This window comes from Cryptotermes secundus, unplaced genomic scaffold, assembly GCF_002891405.2.
Source record: "Cryptotermes secundus unplaced genomic scaffold, Csec_1.0 scaffold599, whole genome shotgun sequence".
NCBI lineage: Eukaryota > Metazoa > Arthropoda > Insecta > Blattodea > Kalotermitidae > Cryptotermes > Cryptotermes secundus.
Genome location: NW_019730109.1, coordinates 831,070 through 851,309, shown reverse-complemented (window position 1 = coordinate 851,309; position 20,240 = coordinate 831,070). Strand labels below are relative to the sequence as shown.

Below are 20,240 nucleotides of genomic sequence, written 5' to 3'. Positions count from 1 at the left end.
AAATGTGGCAGACGTGTCAGCCAGGTTGTCCTAGTATCAGTGAAGAAGAAGTGTGTGCTCTTTCTGTGTTACTGGAGAGTGATCTACACCATATGATTCGTGAGCTGGCCCAAGGGGCAGGATTAGCACATATAACTGTGCTTCACATTCTGAAGGAATGCCTGGGCATGAGAAAAACTGCATCACGATGGGTTCCGCATGATTTGACGGAAATGCAGAAATGGCTATGATACGACGCTGCTTGTAACCACTTGGAGCACAAAGGAGAGGCTTTCTTACACCGTATCATTATACTGGATGAGACATGGGCCAAATCGTACGAGCTAGAAATGAAACACCAATCAAACGAATGGTGTCGTTACGGGTCACCACAAAAATCAAAAGTTCTTCAGAACTCCAGCAATGTGAAAGTTATGGTGATTCTCATGTACAGCTGTGATGGTGTTATCCTACCGCATACCATTCCCTGACAGCAGACTGCCAGTACGCAGTATTACTGTTCATTTTTGGAACAAAACCTGTGACCAGCTTTGAGAAAGAAGCGGTGACACTTTCTGCAGAACCCACCCATCATTTTGCAGGACAGTGCTTGGCCGCATGCAGCACAAGCTGTGGCTGATTTGTTCAATCGATGGGGCTGGGAAGTGCTGTACCATCCACATACTCCCTGGGCTTAAGCCCTTGTGACTTTGACTTGATTCCTAAGATGAAGGAACCACTTCGTGGCATTCGCTTCAGAACTGTTCCAGAGATTCTTCAGGCAGTAGACCACTCCATTTGAACTATCAACACAACAGATGCTGCTAAAGGTATCCTACGACTTCCACATTGCTGGCAACAGGTTGTACACAATGATGGTGACTACATTGAAGGACAGTAAAACTTCAAAACATGCATCTGTTTTGTATCAGTTGTAAATAAATAGTTGCCACTATTAAAGTTCACCCCTCATAGAATGGATTTTGTAACTTACAAAGTCCATATTTCCTACATGTTATAAACCTTCATTATTTAAAACACACATTTTCTGTCTTCTGTACTAAGATTATTGACTTAAATTAGACATCTATATGCATTACATATACGTTCTCATTTTTCCGAGAATAAAATTTGTCGTAGCCTTCTAGTCTGCCTAACATGGAGTTTCATATACCAAAACCATGTTGTCTAGAAATATAATAATGAACATTGCCTGTTGTCCAGACTTTTCTGTTCCACGTCAGGCTGGTCGATGACTATGACCAGTTTTAGTGTGCAAAAGCAATCGTATGCTCATTTCATTTCATTGGTAGTCATTTAATGCATATTCATTAGCTCAATCCATCACTAAGCAGTTGCTATGAGGTGCCACAGATATACTAGAAGATAGTCAACAAGAATACAAATTAATAAAACTGTCATAATGCAGTATTGTGGCATGTTCTGCTGAAAGGCAGAATTTGGAAGCCAGTAGAGACAGCCACTGCTATGTGATGGCGCAGTAAACACCTCTCTGTGACAGCAGTGATTTCACAATAGAAGAGCTGTTGTTGACCGTGTTTTCTGTGAAGTCCATGCTGAGGCTAGGTAATGATGAATAGCTGCCATTATGACAGAGTCTAGAGGAGTTAGAAGAGGAGGTTGATGTGAGATGGCCGCTAGCCTGGGAGCAGAGGAGAATCCACTGCTAGAAGATATTACCAAGCAACGCAGTGGACACTAGTCTCTGTGTGATAATGATTTGTAAAGTGTAGTCATGAGTCCAATAAATCCAATTACCAATCCAAACCCAGTCTACAGTCACACAGTGTGTGACTGTACCATAGGCAAAACCTGGGCAAAAGACAGGCACTTTAGTCAGTGCATGTATTAGTGGAGAACAGGTAATTTAAAACAGTGGGAAATTCTTAATAATTAATACAGGAATTATATTTGTTGCATGTGATATCAGACAAAGTCATTCCCTATCTGAAAATACAAATACAACACAGTGAAACAATTTAGATGAACAGTTGTCCATATCATCCGGAAGAGAACTTGGATAATAAAGAACTTAATTTATTGACACTCTCATAATATACACTGTGGCCAAGAAGTCACCATACCCCTAGTTAACATACCACATGATGAGTCACTCCACATACATCAAATGGGTCTGTATGTGCACCGTTATTTGAAACACAGCCTGATGCACCACAGCGTTATATGTGCTGAAGCATCTATGGTGTAATGGTGGTGAATGTCTGTTCCACACCTCTGTGCAACTAGTCATTTTTGTGATATTGTGCAGCCACTTGTCCCTTGACAGTGCCCCACAAAGAGCCATCTGGTGTGTTAAGATCAGGACTGTGTAGTGGTCTGGGTAATGTTTGTGCACAGTGAGGGTGAAATGTGAAGGTGCTCCATCATGCTACAGCCACAGATCTTCCATGAGTCCTCTGTCTCTAAGTTGTATTAATCATGCCTCTAACATGTTTGCATAAGATGTAGCATTAATAGGTCCATCGAAGAAATACAGGGGAACCAAATGAGTTGCAGTCATACCAGCCCACATCATCACGTGGGGTGGGTCATATTTCAAATCCACCGGCAACTGCGGATTCTCTGTAGCCCAAAATACAACATTTCTGTCATGGGTACTGTGCTCAGTGCAGAGAACTTTCAGGTGGGATGCGGTATTCAGGAAAGTGTTCAGCAGTGCATAACATGCATCATGGCATCTATTCATGTCAACATGTAACATTTTATTAGTGAATGTCTGGTGATACGGCTTAAAATTTAAGTCATTCTTCCTGTGATCTTGCATTTGTGAACATGGCACACCAAGCTCTGCTGATCGTTTCTGCATTTATTTCTGGAGAAATGATAAACCAAGGCTTGACAAGAACAAACAAATGTTTCTCCCAGTCCAGCAATGTCACTTCTGTTCGTGGTGCTTTATTAAATCGTGTACAGAACAGTGTTAGTCACATCACTATTTGGTCTGTCATACTCCCACATGCTACCTGTTACCCATTCTTCAACTGAATAACTGCTGGTATTGGCCAGTCACAACACAGCCAACTCTGTGCCCTGCAAGCATATGCAACTGATAAGTGATGCCACACACCACTTTCAGATTTCACACATGGTAAGTTAGGGATACAATGATCTGTCATGTAAATGCTTATTCTGAGCTGATTCAAAATGAAAATGACACAATCAGGCCTGCATAGATTCCTGTGTCAAGTCACCTAAGATTTTCCCTTTATTGTATTACTTCTGCTGGGCTTTCTTCTTGTCTCCTTTCCTTTTCATGTATTGCTTTCTGATACCTTTTATTTGTCTGCAATATCATATCCCATCCTTCATATTAAAACTGTTCTGTGAGACCTGTTCTTCCATTCCAATATCCATTTTGTAATTTTATCTTGTACCCTTCTTTCTCACATATTCATTTCTCATCCCTTTTATTTGTACTTCCCCTATCTCTTCTGTCCATATCCTAGCATGTTGAGTTTCCCCTGAGCATGACAGGACCTGAATATTTATTTAGTTGTACGTCAACCACAGACTTTTGAATTTGAAGACTTACAGTAACATTAAATCAGTCATACCTTTACCTGCAAATTCCCAACTTATGATCCTATTAAATTAATGCCCATTAGACTTTCAGACTTACCACCCAGAAATCAGATTTAAACAATGTTGTAATGCTCTGGTGTCTCAAATCTGTAACTCCACAATATAGAATGAAATATTAACTTATAGTTTAAATGTTTTACCAGTATGTTATTTGATAGTAAAACCAACAGAATTGTAGTAGGGGTCAGAATATTGAAAAAAGGACGTGTGTTGAGCTCCAAAAACTAACCCTATACATCTCTGTGTCATAATGAGCTTGTCATACATTTCCATTCAAACCCATTTTTGGGAACACATTAATTTGCAAGTTTGAGGTATGACTGTGTATAGATGTTTCAGTCACCCATCTTTAAATAAAGAAAGCAAATTTCTTACCAAACATATTTTGTGTTTTAATCTGGTGGCCAGATTTATTGGAACTTTGTTTAGGCCTATACATAGATAACAGCTTACTTTACGGAACATAGAGTGTACTTGTTGAAGTTCTCACAGCTTCCTGTGTGTATATGATTCTGCTTGAAGTCTGTTCCCTTATTTCTTTTTAATACACAAGGTTTGACAATTCAATTCCTGGAATGGCTGCAGCATGTTGCTGGGGTGTTGAGTCAAGCATACTCATGTACCCAAGCATGTTTGAACATGTTTCAACTTGCATTTACATATGCCACAAGCCAAATGAGTCATTCGATCCCAAGCAGCAGAGGAAGTAGTACATGTCCATGGTATACTGTTTGTGGAAAAATGAGTGACAAGAACCTGGAGCAGCTTATAAACATCAAATTCTGTGTGAAGATTGGTAAAAGTGCTAGTGAAACGTTAGCCCTATTAACAGTGGCTTGTGGTGAATATGCTGTGAAGAAATCAAGTGTTCTTGAATGGCAGAGGCAGTTCAAGGAAGGGAGTGAAGATGTGCAAGATGACACATGAAGTGGGCGGCCAAAAATGCTAAGGACAGATGCAAATGTGGAGAGTATGAACCTTGGTGTTCTCAGATAGCAGATTAGGTGTGAGACTATGGGTTATGGGAATCTGTTAGGAGGAAAAGCCCCGAACTCTGGCCTGACGAGTGGATTCTCCACCATGACAATGACCCTGTGCATGATGTGTTAAGAGTTCACAAGTTCCTGGCTAAGAAATCCATTACAAAAATGGACCATCATCCACTTATTCACCTGACTTAGCTCCTTGCGATTTTTTGGCTGTTTCCAGAATTAAAATATGCCCTGAAAGGACAAATATTTGCTGACATTCCTGACATCCAACGCAACATGACGTTACTGCAAGGTATTCTGGAAAACGATTTTCAAGACTGTTTCCAGCAGTGGCATCATTGTTGCATGATGCACATAGCTTCACAAGTATTTCAAAGGTGACAGCAGCTGCTAGTGCACAGGTAAGCAAATTTTGCTTTCACAGGGCCATTCCAGGAATTAAATTGTCGCACCTTGTAAATAGCCAGAAAAAAAACTCCTGTATAGTACAAAAGGGCACCAAACCTGACTGCTTTTGTCACAAAAATGGATGTCCATGCCTTGCAGTCCAGAATGAAGATAAACTGCAATTTCTTGAATTTGGATCCCGCTGAACTTACAAGAAAGCTCTATCAGTTCCTCCATTTCTTTTTGACAGTCTGCCTTCAGTTAACATTGGGTTTCTCATCATTTTTGTCTAACTCTCAGGAAAGTAGATCCAAGTTACAGCAGTGGTTCTACAGATTGACAGAGGCTGTAATTGTTCTTGCCCACAGTTTAGTCTTATTCATTTGAATTATTTTCAGTGCTTTTGTTTGTCATAAATGGAATATAGTGTCATTCCTGATCCCTGCAAACTTAAAATTAAGTTCACTGAAACAGCTGAAATTGTCAGCCAAGTAGGCCAACCTGAAAAGATGTAATTCATCAGTAAAGTAATGAGGAAGAATTGACAACCCATGCTCACTATCAGAAAGATCTAAGCATTTTTTCAAACTCACAGTAGTAAGAACAGACTATTCCTCTTGACAGCACTGTTACTTACTGTGAAGGTACAGTGTATTATTTTCACTTCTCATTTTGGAGCACAGTAATGAAAACAGTTGCGAATTCAGTGCCAAAAATGTTATAAAATTTACTTGCCACACAGCTTAATCTTCAACTGTAGTCAAGTTTTGTGGCATACTCTTTGTATAAAGAGTGTCATGATGAATTGTGCAGTGAGAAAATTTTTCTTCAAATGCTACTCACACGATTGAAACATAAACATCATGTTTACTTGCCATGGATTTAGCTCCATTTGTCCTAATGTGCACTTCCTTCAGTGTAATTCACTAACTGTCAAAAACCCATCCAGTTGAAGATTTCATCTCAATTTGTGTGGTATGACAGTATCTCACAAAACTGGAATGCTTAATTGACTTTGCCTTTTGCCTCAAATATTACAAAACAAATAAACACTGCACAGTTGGTAACATACTTTCTTATATAACTGGAATGCAGATTATTTTCATTTGTAGTATGCTAATAAGAAGCTGTCCTTTTACATCATGTCATTTCCTGTATTTCACATAGTTTGTCATTAGACAAAGGAATGTTATCCAGCTGTTTTGCAGCTTGCTGTCAAGAATGGTGTTTACCATGTTACTGCTGCTGACATTATTAGGGGTTCTGAGGTAGTCAGGTTTATCTGCTGTTGCAGTTCATAAACTAACCTGGTATGATGCCCTCAGTACACTGTCCTTAATGTTATAAAATGAATAGTCAGATCTGCCAGGATTTGAAAAATGAATGTCAGCACATTATGGTGGGGTCAGCCTTCTCCAAAACAAAAGAAGAGACCACTAACAGCAGATAAAAGAGCCATGGTTGTAGGAGCACTGACCACTCTTGGAACTGTTACCCCTCACCAATCGGTAAAGGAGGAGGATGGTGATAAACCTGGACCCACTTGCACCATATCAGGGAGCTGCCTTGAGGGAGCAGTAGGAGTGATTGCAGAGTAATCACCATGAAAAATAAGCCACGGGGAGGAAGGTGAGATTAATCACAGATGTCACAAGCACAGCCCTTGGGAGGGAGCAATGTGGCATATAGACCTGTTGCTAAGCGGTGACTGTATACAGTGTCTGTTGCTAGGTAACACCTGCAACAACAAAAGAATGGTGTTTTCTGTGGTCTCCGTTGCAGCCGTTTCTGGGCAATGGCTAAGTAAAAACGTCCTGTAGCAACAAATAGAAAAGCAACAATAGATGAATGGCATTTTCTGTTTTTTCATGCTGAGACATTATAAGCAATGGACAAAGTTAGTTGATAAGTTCTGTACAGAGTCCGCGGAAAAAAAAAGTTATTCGCAAGAGTGTGGCTGTAAAGAGAAGACTATTTGTGATATCTGGAGTATGTACTTCAGTGAGACTGTTATAGTTCCTATATAAAAATCCGTTGCCAGGAAGGGGCTAGTGGAGACAAATAGACTGAGGAGACTGGTGTGAGTCAGTGATCTGTAAAGTGTAATCACAAGTGTATAAGTGGTCAATAAATTGAGTCACCAATCTGGCCCCCGCCTATAGTCACACATACTACATGATAAAATTATTCCTAATCAAGAGCAATTTATGAGCACCGTGTAATACTAAGGAAGTTTATTCTACACGCTTCATTAACCCTTTTGAGCTTAGTGTTGAGTGTAGCTCATACCAGCAAAGTGGGTGTTAGTGTGTTATTGTGTAGTTTCCATGCGGCTGAGGAAATAAATCCAAACAAGGAGACCTCAAATAATGTCGTTTGGATGAACGGATGATGCCCCCAAGCAAGATATTGAAATTTTAACTAGTTTCTATTGAATTTAATTAAAGTCCATTTATTTTAAATTAAGAGCTATTGCATTCACATACAATATGAGAAGTTGGACATACCATACAATGCAACAATTTTAGCAAATTAAGAGACACCTGATAATGGCAATGTATGGTTGAAACATGTTGTGAGAAGAAAGGGGGACACTAATAAGTTGCATTGTAGATGGAAATGTATTGTATGAAATAAAATGAATTCATGACTTCCCACAACTTTTACAACTGTTCTTCCAGTTTTTCATCCCAACTTATTAATAATTGGTAGTCTGTACAGGTATTGTGACATGTGGCCTGAAAGCTGCAACCTGCCTGCTGGGTGGGGTTTCGCAGAGCACATTCGTGTGGTAACATGAAATACAGAGTTACTCTGGGTTCTGACGGAACTATTGAAGACATATCCATGGTAACAACTTCTAAACAGATTGTTACCATGGATATGAAAAACAGAAATCTTCAATGAGCTGATTCCTATCCCAGCCGCCTAGCAGGGCTAAAAGATCAGTTCAGAAGCAGAATCAGAAGGAGTGAGTCGGCAGTGAATAAGCAGAGCTACGCAGAGAGGGATTTGTTATCCAGAAGGAGTTGAGTGAACTGTTGTAATCAAGTGTAATTTTGATAGTGACACCAAATAAATCCAGTCATCAAATCTAAAATCCACAATTATTAGTCACGTTACCCCAGATACACTCTGGAAACAAAATGCTGTTCAAGACATTTATGATCATGATGGCATATTAAAGAGTATGGAGTGAAAGTGAACCAAGTATCTTTATTTTAAAGTTGTCATGCTTGATTACAACATAGCCCACTGCCTTGTTTCCTCTTCCTCTCATCTGTTTATTACAGGTACAGTGTATGTGACATGAAACAAGATATGCATGCAAGTGTGAGCTGCAAAATATAGCATAACACTTCTTTTTATCGTTCCTAAGCCATGTATACATCTGCACAACTGTTCTTGCATGTTATATTATTTCACAGTAACACAATGTAGATGGGTCATATAGAAAGTTATGATTAAAATTTCATGCATTCCTATGGATCACATACACCAGTTTCTGTTAGCTGTGTTGTTCTTCACTGCATGCTTGTTGATCTGGTTCATGGATCATATCAGTTATTAGCAACCTGATGAAAGATGGTTATGTCTCCAAATAATAAACACAGACCACTTGTAACCTATGTCCTTAGATACAATTTTATGCAAAATAATGCTACTATTATTTCCATTCAGCTCTTAAACAAAAAACTGCAATTGTAACCTATGCCTTAAATATTGTAACTATGCAAAACCATTGTACCCTTCAGTCAACTTGGTGCCCATAGCACCGACCATACACCTCTTGTAATCTTGTTACTGGAACAGTGCCAAATAATTAATTAATTTTGTTCTGTTACCACTATTGCTCTATGATTTCTTCAGTATCAAAGATGGGCTTATGCAGCACACTTACAGCTGATGATGATATTCTGTCAGAATTTTATGCACATCAGTTTTCTGATCTATCTGAAGACAAAATGAGTGAAACAGAAACACTGGACACTGATTAGTCACCATTAGTTCAAGTAAATGGTCATGACATCCTGTTCTTGCAAATGACAGTAAATCACACTTTACAGATGAAAATTAAATTTTTCATCTGAAATTAATATTCATTCTGCTGGTAAATTAGGTGTGTGGCGTAAAACTGATGAGAAATTGAGTGGTCAGCCATTTCTTATAGCTGCAGATGTAAATATGGTCACTGATAACCCGGATAGTATTAATGAAGAGGTCAGTGCTGTCATTGGTGATGAACTTGACTCAAATTTTACTGACCAACCTAATAATTACCACATCAGAAACTGAAAAGTTTTGTAACTTCACAGTTTTGATGGGGCAGGTTAGGAAAAAATATGAAAGTCAACTGACCCCACAATATGCATACCAGTGATCCCCAGGACCAAGAGTATGAACTGTTCTGAGGCAATCTGGCAACAATGGCCAGCACGCATAAGACTGAGGCAGACATTCCAGAGTCAACCTGCTTATGCATACAGAGTCCCTCAAGAGGAAAGGTCAGTCACAGTACTGGTCATTCTAAACAAAAGCATATAGTACACATGTCCTATTCTGAATAGTTTCCAAGATAGAGCTAATTCACTGTACAGCAATCTGGATTTGGCACCCAATATTGACCTTCCCTCCAACCATACTGTGCCACTGTTTGAAGCACCTGAAGAGTGTGAACTGGTGTGAAACATCAGTTGGCCATTGTGGCTGTTGATAGTGACACTGAAGGAGTATTGTGAAAAATGCTGCACATTTTGACAAATGCCAAATATGCTGATATGCTGTACATTTAAGGCTTCTACAATGGTAGTACCACTGCTGCTATTGAAGAATACTGTCAATGGTTTTCTATGTGCAGAATTCTGGATCACAGTGTTTTCCAAGGTGTTCAATACATTTCATGAACTTGGTACACTTCCCAGTGCTCCTGTTTCATCTGAACAAGCATGTCAACATGTGGATGAACTGGAAAAAATGATTGAAATGGTACAGCATCGCCCTACTACTAGCATGCAAAGACTTTCTACTGTTAGTTCCTCGGAACTCTAGCCGTGGTATGGGGGGTCATACTATCTCTGGCGGAGCAGTCTTATCAGCTTATGTCAGCATGGGTACTACTGGTTTGCAATGTAGTGTCTTCAAGTGTGGTCAGGTGTATAGTACATTGTGTATCTATTCCTGGTCTCTGTAGGCAATGTTTTCCGCTTGAGGAGTAGCTCTAAACGTCACCACAGCAAGCGTGCTCCACAACAGCGTTTACCTTTCTGCATGGCTAAAGTTACAAGGCATTAACTATACATGTCTTGGTGTTTCAAGAACACGGGTATGGCAAACACTGCATGATGACTGCTTCTACACATTTCACCCACAGCATTTGCAAAGTCTACACCCAGGGGACAATGCCATGCACCTAGAATTTTGTCATTGGCCACATACTAATTGCAATTGCTTCCACTAATAATGTTCACTGATGAAGCTACTTTCACCCGTATTTGAAGCAACAACACACGTAAATCACATCGATGGTCTCACAACAATCCACATGACACTGTGGAAACAAATTTTCAACGTCCTTTCTCTATCGATGTGTGGTGTGGTATGATTGATGACATGTTGATTGGTCCCGGTATTTTAGACAATCACATGACACAACATAATTACATAGACTTTCTGCAAAATGGATTATCAGAACAACTAGGGGATATTCCTTTGCCTATACAGATTGCTATATACTTTCAGTATGATGGAACCCATTCTCATTATACCCAATTTGCGATGCAACATCTCAATTACACTTTCCCTAATCAGTGGATAAGTCAAGGCAGTACCATTAACTGGCCAAGATTTCCAGACCTAACCCTGTTAGATTTTTGTTTATGGGCTTGGATGAAGGGTATAGTGTACAGAAAGAAGTTGACACGTGAGACAAACTGTTCAATCACATAATGGATGTTATCGCCCGCATAAAGGAATATCAAGATGCATTCAGATGAGCAACACACCATGTTCTCACATGAGTAGCAGAGTGCATTCATGTTGACTGTGAAATTTTAAAAAATGTATTTATTATACTAGGTAAACTTACCAACTTTGTCACTTGAAGAATAAACACTGGTATTAGCAACAGCATGTAATGTCTCTTTCTTATCAACAATTTTGGAAATGTAGAGTGAAATAGCTCCATCTTGGAAACCGTTCATATAGGACATGTACATATACACTCTTTTGCTTAAAATGGCTGATACTATGACCTCCTAGAATATTGACCTTTCCCCCTGGAACATCCTGTATTTTCTTCACAAGTTCAGATTAATTTACAGCCCCTGTAGAGAACTTGCTGGATAAATGCACGATCCCATGCACAGGCTGCCTAAAATTCTAGGAAAAATCACAAAGTATACACCATTAGAATGGTGTTTGCAGCTAAATTAAGATTTACAAAAGAGGAACACGTTAAAGACTTTTCCACTTTAGCAAATATTTCTCAAAAATGTAAATAAACATTCATGTAAACCAGCATTTCACTTTGTGGCTTCCAGATGTGATTGGAACTGGGTAAGATCAAGGGTTAAGACCTTACTTATCAAACACTCTCCAACCTGGAAAAAAAAATCAATATTACTAGTACAAACTAAATCTGGCAGTAGAACTCAAAGCCACCTTGGACACAATTGTAAGCTATTTTTGTACTTCATTACCTACTTCCCTACACTATATCTTGGTGTACTTCCAGGTAATCAGTCCTCAAAGTGACTACTTTACAATAGGTTTCCCCACCAAAAATCTGTGCATATTTCCTGTCTCCTCACCTGAGCCACATGTCTGGCTCAACATAAACTCCCTGATTTCACTGCCAAAACAATATTAGGCGACCTGTATAAGTAATTAATTTTGTTATGTAATAGTCTGTGGATTTTTTATCAAGCTTCTCAGCAAATCACTGAACAGGTAGCATGAAGCAAGCTTATGCATTATGGGCTGGCCCGCTCAGATGGTCCCAACACTATGTTCCTTTAACTCTGACTACTTTAAGACTCTGGTCTCCTGGATTGCGACACTACCTGTATGCAGTTTTGTGGTTGGCTACTGACATTTTACAGGAGCATACTGCTTCCATCTTCTGAAGTATGTAAGGTCCAGAAATGGGCTTGGTTATAAAGGCAGTTTACAAGGAAAGTTGGCTCCAGAACCATGGAAAGGGAACAAAGGAAGGAGCCTGGTCCAACCCAATGGAAAGAAAGGGACAAAAATGATCATTCAAGGTTCATCACAAATCATCAGAGTTCATCAGAGGTAGAAAAAGAACAGTAATCCCTGGAAAGGACAGTTTTTTCTCACTGTTCCACCTCCTACCTGTGACTATAGACCAATGCACCCTTATAAGCACCATTTCTATTTCTTCCCACTGGCTTGGGCTGGGCTCCTTTATTTACTATCCCTCCTTGGACCTCAGGTTCATCCTCCCTGTAATTTTCCTGTACAACCAAGGCAATTCCTAACCTTACATATATGAACGCTGAAAACAGAAGCAGCACATTCCTCTGAAATGTCAGCATCCAGCCCCAAAAATGCATGGCATCACACACAGAAGACCACAATCTTAACAACTACTGCCATGAAACCTCAAAACTTATATCTCACTAGTGTAATCTATTTGATCTGTGTGATAAGCATTCACTCAGTCATGTTATTTCCTGTGTCAAAATGCCACACGTGAGATACATATGGGAATGAGTGTTCAGTTAATTGTTTCTGAAGGAGGATATTACTCTATACTTGTTACCTTTACAGGATTTGAGGTTCTCGCCAGTTGTAATTATGAGGAGTTCTATCTCTGTCATCTGGGATATAACACCATGTAGTCCACTGAAAGACAACTGATGATTCAGAGGAACATGTCATCTCCAACTTGAGGGCTGAAGAGCAAGCCAAGCAAGAAACTAGCATGAAATAGCCAACCCTGAAGATGGAGCAAACATGTTCCTCCAAAACCAGGACTGACTTTCAGCAGACTACATGGCATTATACCCTAGAAGACAGAACTCTTGTTTACTTTATTTTGGGTCTGTGATTATGTTGGCCTCCCACACTTGTTTTCTTTCTTGTAAGAGTACCTATACGAAAAATGATTCTGCAGAAAAGGTAAGATCAAAGTGTAAGTTTCCCAGATGTCAAATTCCATACAGAACTGTATATAAACTGAGACAGAGCTTTCAAAGCTACCATAAAACTTATGAAGCTGAATCCATTCAAGTTAACATAAACTACAAACTGGAACCATGTCATTTCACTAACAGTGATTTTGTAATTTGATTCTTCACACTGTTCAGGATTTAAATTGATCCTCACCTGAGTTCTCTTTTCTGACAAGGCTTTGTTTCACTAAGGGAGGTAAAATTCACATAACTGTGGGTACTGGACTTCATATAATTCAAGATTTCACTAGGTAATTATAAAATTAATGTTACCTGGACAGTACAGAGCTTCAGAACATGCATGTCACCAACAAAGTGATGTACATAGTTTATACTTACATCAGGGCAAATGCCTATGAGAGCATCAGCATGGCTGTAGAACTCCTCTTTCAACGATATGACTATGGTCTGCAGAGATGCTGTTTTGTCACGGATGTAGCTTGCCACTTTACCAATGTTTGTGTTGTCCAATGCTGCATCAATTTCATCCAGGACGAAGAAAGGAGATGGTTGGTAGCTATGTAATTATATACATAAAGGACCATTTTTGCATTACATTTCAAGCCCAGCATCAGTCAGTCCTAGGATTATTCACATATAATAGACTGGAGGAGAAACAACAAAGACTAATGCATGCTAAAAACATCCTCAACATGTCTTTACATACAGATTTTCCCCTCATAATAAGTGTATATCTTTGACCTCACGTATGTAATGTAATGTAATATAAATATAATACAATATAATATAATATCATCCACTCATGGAGCTGAGCCCTTCTTGAGAAGCCGCCAATTGTGCAGCTACTCAAGAACCTCCCAGCATTTTATGGAATCCAAAGGTTCATTACTGTGTTCACAAGAGCCCTCCACTGGTCCCTATCCTAAGCCAAATTCATCCCATCCTGTCTCTCTAAGATCCACTTCAATATTGTTCATCCATCTATGTCCTGGTCTTCCCAGTGGTCTCTTTCCATCTGGTTTTCCCACCAATATCCTACATGCATTCCTCTTCTCCCCCATTTGTGCTACATGCCCTGCTCACCTCATCCTCCTTGACTTAAACATTCTATTTATACTTGGAGAAGAGTAAAAGTTATGGAGCTCCACAATATACAGTTTCCTCCAACCTCCTGTCACTTCATCTCTCTTCGGTCCAAATATTCTCAACACCCTGTTCTCAAACATCCTCAGTCTATGTTTCTACCTTAATGTCAGAGACCAAGTTTCACACCCTTACAGAACCACAGGTAAAATTATAGTTCTGTATATTCTAATTTTTATGTTTTTAGACAGCAGATAAAAAGACAAAAGGTTCCCAGAGTTCAATCTCCTCTTTATTCCCTCGTGAATCAGGGCAAAGCAGACTGCATATAAGATATTGGTGGGAAAGCCAGAAGGAAAGAAACCACTAGGAAGACCAAGATGTAGGTGGGTGGACAATATTAAAAACGATCTTAGAGGGACAGGATGGGATGATATAGACTGGATTGATCTGGTTTAGGATAACAACCAGTGGAGGGCTCTTGTGAACAAAGTAATGAACCTTCAGGTTCTATAAAATGCTGGGAAGTTCTTGAGAGGCTGCACAACTGGCAGCTTCTTAGGAAGGGCTCAGCTCCATCAGTGAGTGAGTGCATGAATTAGCAACCCACTTTGGAAATTTCTGCCATATGAATCCCCAATACTACCACTGAGACTGCAAACTTACAGGGAAGGTCAATATGATCTGACTAACTGTTCACGGGCATAGCTGATTTTCATTTCAGGGTTCAATATAGGTTCCACAGATGGTGCTAGCAATTGACCAGTTTCATAAAGCACAGCAATCTTAAATTCTTCCTCTGGATTGATGTTTCTGGACACGGTTGTCAGTCTGGTTAGTTGCATTTCTTTTCTATTTTATTTTCAGGTCTTTTTATGCCTTTCTACAGTTCATATTGTAAATTTCTGTTATCTCCTGCTGACAAAATATTTCAGTGAATATATAAATATAGTTATACTGACAAAGATTATTAACCCAATAGAGCAGGTACCTCAACTATTTCATGTGAGGATCAAACAGATCCACTTTGAAAAACACTGTATTCTTTAGAACATACACAATGGACAAAATCCAAAAATTCACTAATATCAAAGCAACTTGTATATATTTAGCATACATATTTGTCTATCAATACTACGTTCACAAAGAAACATAAAAAACATTTACAAACACTTTGTACTTTCACATGTGGTTAACTCCTACCAGTGAAAGATACTTCTGTCAGAAAATAAATATGAGAAACATATTTCTAAGAAAATATCTGTGGCCTGAATCAGTGCCTGAATCACTATCAGAATCAAGAAAAGAAATGCAATCATCAGTTTCTTCTAATGTCCTCAAATAATGTCCATCAATGATATGTGCTTGATTTGAAATGCCAGCCATACAGGTAGACACTCATCCTCAAATGATACATCTTAGAAACTTCGTGATTTTAGTCTGCAAGCGAACTATACCGACTGAGCGACCGCCGCCTGCCGGCAAAGTTTAATGATGTTAAGGTTAAAGCTATTTCCAGCAAAATTTGAGGTCCTCACAACGGCGGTTACGAAAAGTCCTATTTTCTGGGATATAACATCATGCAGTCCATGCAAAGAGAACCAACATTTCAGAGGAACATGTCTCCATCCTCAGGGTCGAAGAATAGGCCAAGCAAGAAACCAGGATGAAGTAGATAGCAAGCAAAGCTTGCTTGCTTGTAGTATGTAGTTTGGTAGACAAGTAAATTCCTCTAAGATGTTATGTACCTCTCTACCAAACTATACAGTGTCACATCTAAGGAGACCTTGTATGAACACTCACCACCATGAGAACCTTAGTCTTCTGTTTCATTAGAACTTGATACACTACATCAGCCTCGGTTAAAAAATTTTCAGCATGTCAAAGATATTTACAGACTATAATCAAACAAAGCATGCCACTTGTTACATACCTATATAACCTTAACTTCTAAACACTTCTTATGACATCACAATAATTACCTGTGGATTGCAAACAGCAGAGCAAGTGCTGCAACAGTTTTCTCTCCTCCAGACAAGTTAGACATCGGCTGGAATCGCTTGCCTGGTGCTACACAGTTGTAATTAATTCCATCCAAATATGGTTCCTCTGGGTTCTCAGGACCCAGAAAAGCTTGTGCAGACTGATTCTTTGCAAGACTCTGTAAACAGGTTGGATTATGTCTGAGGACATAAATGAACTGATCCTATAAATATTCTATTGTTTCATTTGTTAAATGCTGGATATTTATACCTCCAGACTATATAGATAACATGTAAATTTAATTATAGGCATGTCCCACAATTACTTTTCCAGTTCAAATAGAGAATTTGAAAATATTTTGAAAACTCAGATGAGTATTTTCGCTAGCTAACCATTTTTTTTTCACTGTAATCACTAGTCACTTTTTCAGTATGCTACTGTATTTACCTGAATGGATGATTACTAATTTGAATTAAAGGTAAGACAACCCTGCACCAGGGAAAATGTGTGAACAGAAAAAGTAACTTTATGAATTAATTTCATACACGCTTCAAACATGTGAACGAAAATAAACATTACAATACATGTTATACATGAAGAGTTCTCTCTTCTGGGATATAATGCCATTGTAGTCCAATGAAAGTTAACTGATGTTTCAGAGAAACATACTGCCTCCATCTTCCGGGTCAAAAGTGCAGACTAAGCAATAAGCCAGCATGATACAAGCAGCAAGCAGGGCTCTGCTTGCTATGTTGCTTCATCTACTCTTCAACCCTGAAGATGGAAGCAATATGTTCCACTGAAATATTGCACCAGACTGCTAACACTCTTTGGTTATCATTTTCAGAGAGATCCACTGCCATGATATCTTGATCCTTTGGCATAGCAGATCTGCACTAAGGTTGATTGTTCTGGGTGGTGTCAGAGAATGATTTATGTTTCAAATGATCCTTTAGGGGCTTATTCATTAGAATGTGCAGTTGTGCTCATCCTTCTAGGTATGACCACAAGGTCAGTATTCATTGCTTGAATCACAGATATAATTTCTGTCATTACATGGCTTTTATGTGTATCCAGCACCAGCTTTCCTCTTGTTCTTAACCATGCTCTTGCTCTCCTATTCCAGACAACTTATAACCAGTCCCCCATCAGTTCATTAAATCATCTGCCTCATAGTTTGGGACATGATTATTGGTTCCACAGGCAACTGTGCCTTAGGGATAGTTTTTTTACTCAATATCACACATGGTGGTAGTTACTTACTGTCTGTCAACTTTGTAAACAGCACAGTCACATCTCTTCTTTACCTGATGTTTCTGACAAAAGGTATTTTTGGTATAATTTACTGTTTTTGTTGTTTCCATCTTCAGATGTTTGCCTTTGGAGACACTGAATTTTCTTGCTGCTTCACAGTTGTTTGTTTTAAAATCTGAACCTTTCACAGTTGCTGAAGTTATTAGAATCTTTTCAGCCATGTCAGTTGGTTCTGTATGACCAATATTTTATCTGTGTCCCCATCATCAAGATCTGACATCAAATCATCAAATCCTAATGACAGGGACAGAGATGTTCTCTATAACATCAGTCATTTTTATGCAACTTACACGATTGTGAGCCCAAGAAGATTTCAGTAAACTTTCTGTTCTGTGTGTTTATCACTACAATCTTGAATTACATATCACAGCTGCAGTGCCTGATACCTTTTGACACATTATCCCTTTCTGCACTACTAGTTCTTTTCTTGACATCATCTGGATTTTCTGGCAAACAACACTTGCGTTAGCACTGAATCTCACGATATAAATCAGAGAATTACCATGATTCCTTCTGAACTTGGCAGTTTTGGCACACTCATGGCAGCTTGTGGCTTCTGACCTTCAAATATACTTTCTCTCATCACTTACTCTCACAGCAGGATAGTGCAAATTATGCTGTGAACATGCTAGAAGCTTAAATTATAAATGACTAATATATATTTATTTAACAATGAAATTAATGAAGGGTAGTGCTGTAATTCTTAAGAGGGGGGAGGGGAACTTCTCTACCATTTGGTAAAATACCATAACGATCCCTTCTGACATAAATCCCTGATGCACAAAATGTAAGCAGCTATGAGAAAATTCTCAGTGTTTGAGACTGCAAAATTAATGTTTTAATTGAGATCAAGAATTTTGTATTCTCAATCTCATCTAAAAAATCCAAGGCCTGCACATGCCTATTTAAATATTTAACCACTTAGCTGCCACTACAGCCAGAGAAGATTTAATGTTTGCAATATTACTACTAAACAGTGAAACAGAATGAAAAATGTGTTAAACAGTGGACAAGATTCATTTATCCAATCAGGAAAACAAGCCCTTGTTGAGAACTCAAGTAATGGAAGAATTTCTATAGTGTCTATATATGTCATTTTTAGGGAGGATTAGTACAGCTACTGCTATCTGAATTATATAGATAGGCTCATATAAAGTTACTGAAAACATGAGTTTATAAAACAGAATAAGAAGATGCCAGCATTAAGAGTCTATGTATGAATTAGACAGCCATTAGTCAAAACACTAACTCCTTGCTCTAATTCATGGCACTATCAGCTCACAACTTTTGTGACACTCAAATTTCAAATGGGATCTATTATGGTTTACTATTATGTTAGATAAGGAACAGCCCTTTTTATTTCACTATGTTTCATTATTTTGAGATGAGCAAAGGATTAATCTGAACATAAAATAAGCAAGAAAAATAAAAACATGCCTGGTACTAGAAATATGAATAGGTGAATGATGATTATAGTGCAAGTATTTCACGTACATGGTAACATGACAGTGCAATGAAAAAGTTATAACAAGACATATCACTAAAGTGCATAAATGATCAAATAGCATTCAAGTTAATAGTAATCAATTTTACAAAAGAAAATGTGCCCTCACAAACTTGTCTGAACCTTCCAAGGTATTTCAGTAATGTGACATGTAGACCCATTTCTAGGCAATGCCTGAAATACACGCATGCAACAGAAAGGGTATTGGAAGAAGTGTTTTTTATGTGGTCTGCGTTATGCCCAGGGCTGGGCAACAGCCTGATATACACACATTCTGATAGCAGAGGTGTTTTCTATGTGGTTTGCACCATGCCCAATGCTGGTAACAGGCCAAAGAACACATATTCTCACACATGACATGATTTCTGTGCTGCATGGTCCATGTTGCGACTATATAAGGGAGTCAGCTGTCAGTAGGATATTACCATAGGAAGTGAGTAGTTGATGAAGAATTAGAAGTCAGCCTGTGAAGACCTAATGCGTGACTAGAAGATTCAGTCACAATGAGACTGTTTGAATTCTGTTATCAGGGTACAATTAGTGAAGACTGAGAATCCTAGTGCGTAACAGTGAACTGTAAATCACGTAAATCAGCAATAGTGTTGTATTATTTGTAAGTATGAGCTGATTGTATAAGGTGTTAATAAATCTAATCACCAATCTAAACCTTGTCTATAGTCACTAATATACATGACAGTATTATCCCAACTGACAAACTGGGATATTACAAAGAGGACACCCAGCAAGATGGTTATCTTCTGTTAGGCCTGATGGAATTTATCCATTCATGTAAACCCTGTAAATGTGCTGAAAACTAAATACAAACTGAAAATTGTCATTGCTTGTTTTTGCAATGATTCTGAAAATCACCACCTGAAGGTATGGAAAATATACATGATGCTTAAGGTAACAGAGATAATATAAAATACACTTGGAACTATAAAAGACAGGTACTTATTATCTTGTAAATGGAATGTTACCTGTTCTAAATAATTACCTTGTAAATGTTGTCAATCTCATTGGCAACATGCTCAAAGCAATTCATGAAACGATCGTGCCTTTCTTTCTTTACCCGTTCAAAATTTTGCTTAGCTTTGCGGGCATGGCGACGAGCAGTTTCAAATTCCTCATTGGTTTCTTGAAGCTTCTCTCTAGCCATGTCTAGTTTCTGCATTGCCTGCAACAAAAAAGGGGGGAAAAGTGAGAAAAAATCGGGGT

At 38.7% G+C, this 20,240-nt stretch overlaps 1 protein-coding gene across 1 annotated transcript in view; it reads right to left on the bottom strand.

The window, feature by feature from the left end:
* Positions 1–6,100: 6,100 nt before the first annotated feature.
* The window catches only part of LOC111866161 (structural maintenance of chromosomes protein 1A), a 70,362-nt gene continuing 56,222 nt past the window's right edge, over positions 6,101–20,240 (bottom strand). Inside the window, exons 21-24 of the mRNA XM_023854829.2 lie at positions 20,020–20,199; positions 16,204–16,382; positions 13,517–13,694; positions 6,101–11,581 (exon numbers count right to left, since the gene is read on the bottom strand). Of these exons, the coding sequence (XP_023710597.1) occupies positions 11,504–11,581; positions 13,517–13,694; positions 16,204–16,382; positions 20,020–20,199 (615 nt within the window). The 3' untranslated portion in view covers positions 6,101–11,503. The remainder of the gene's footprint in view (positions 11,582–13,516; positions 13,695–16,203; positions 16,383–20,019; positions 20,200–20,240) is intronic.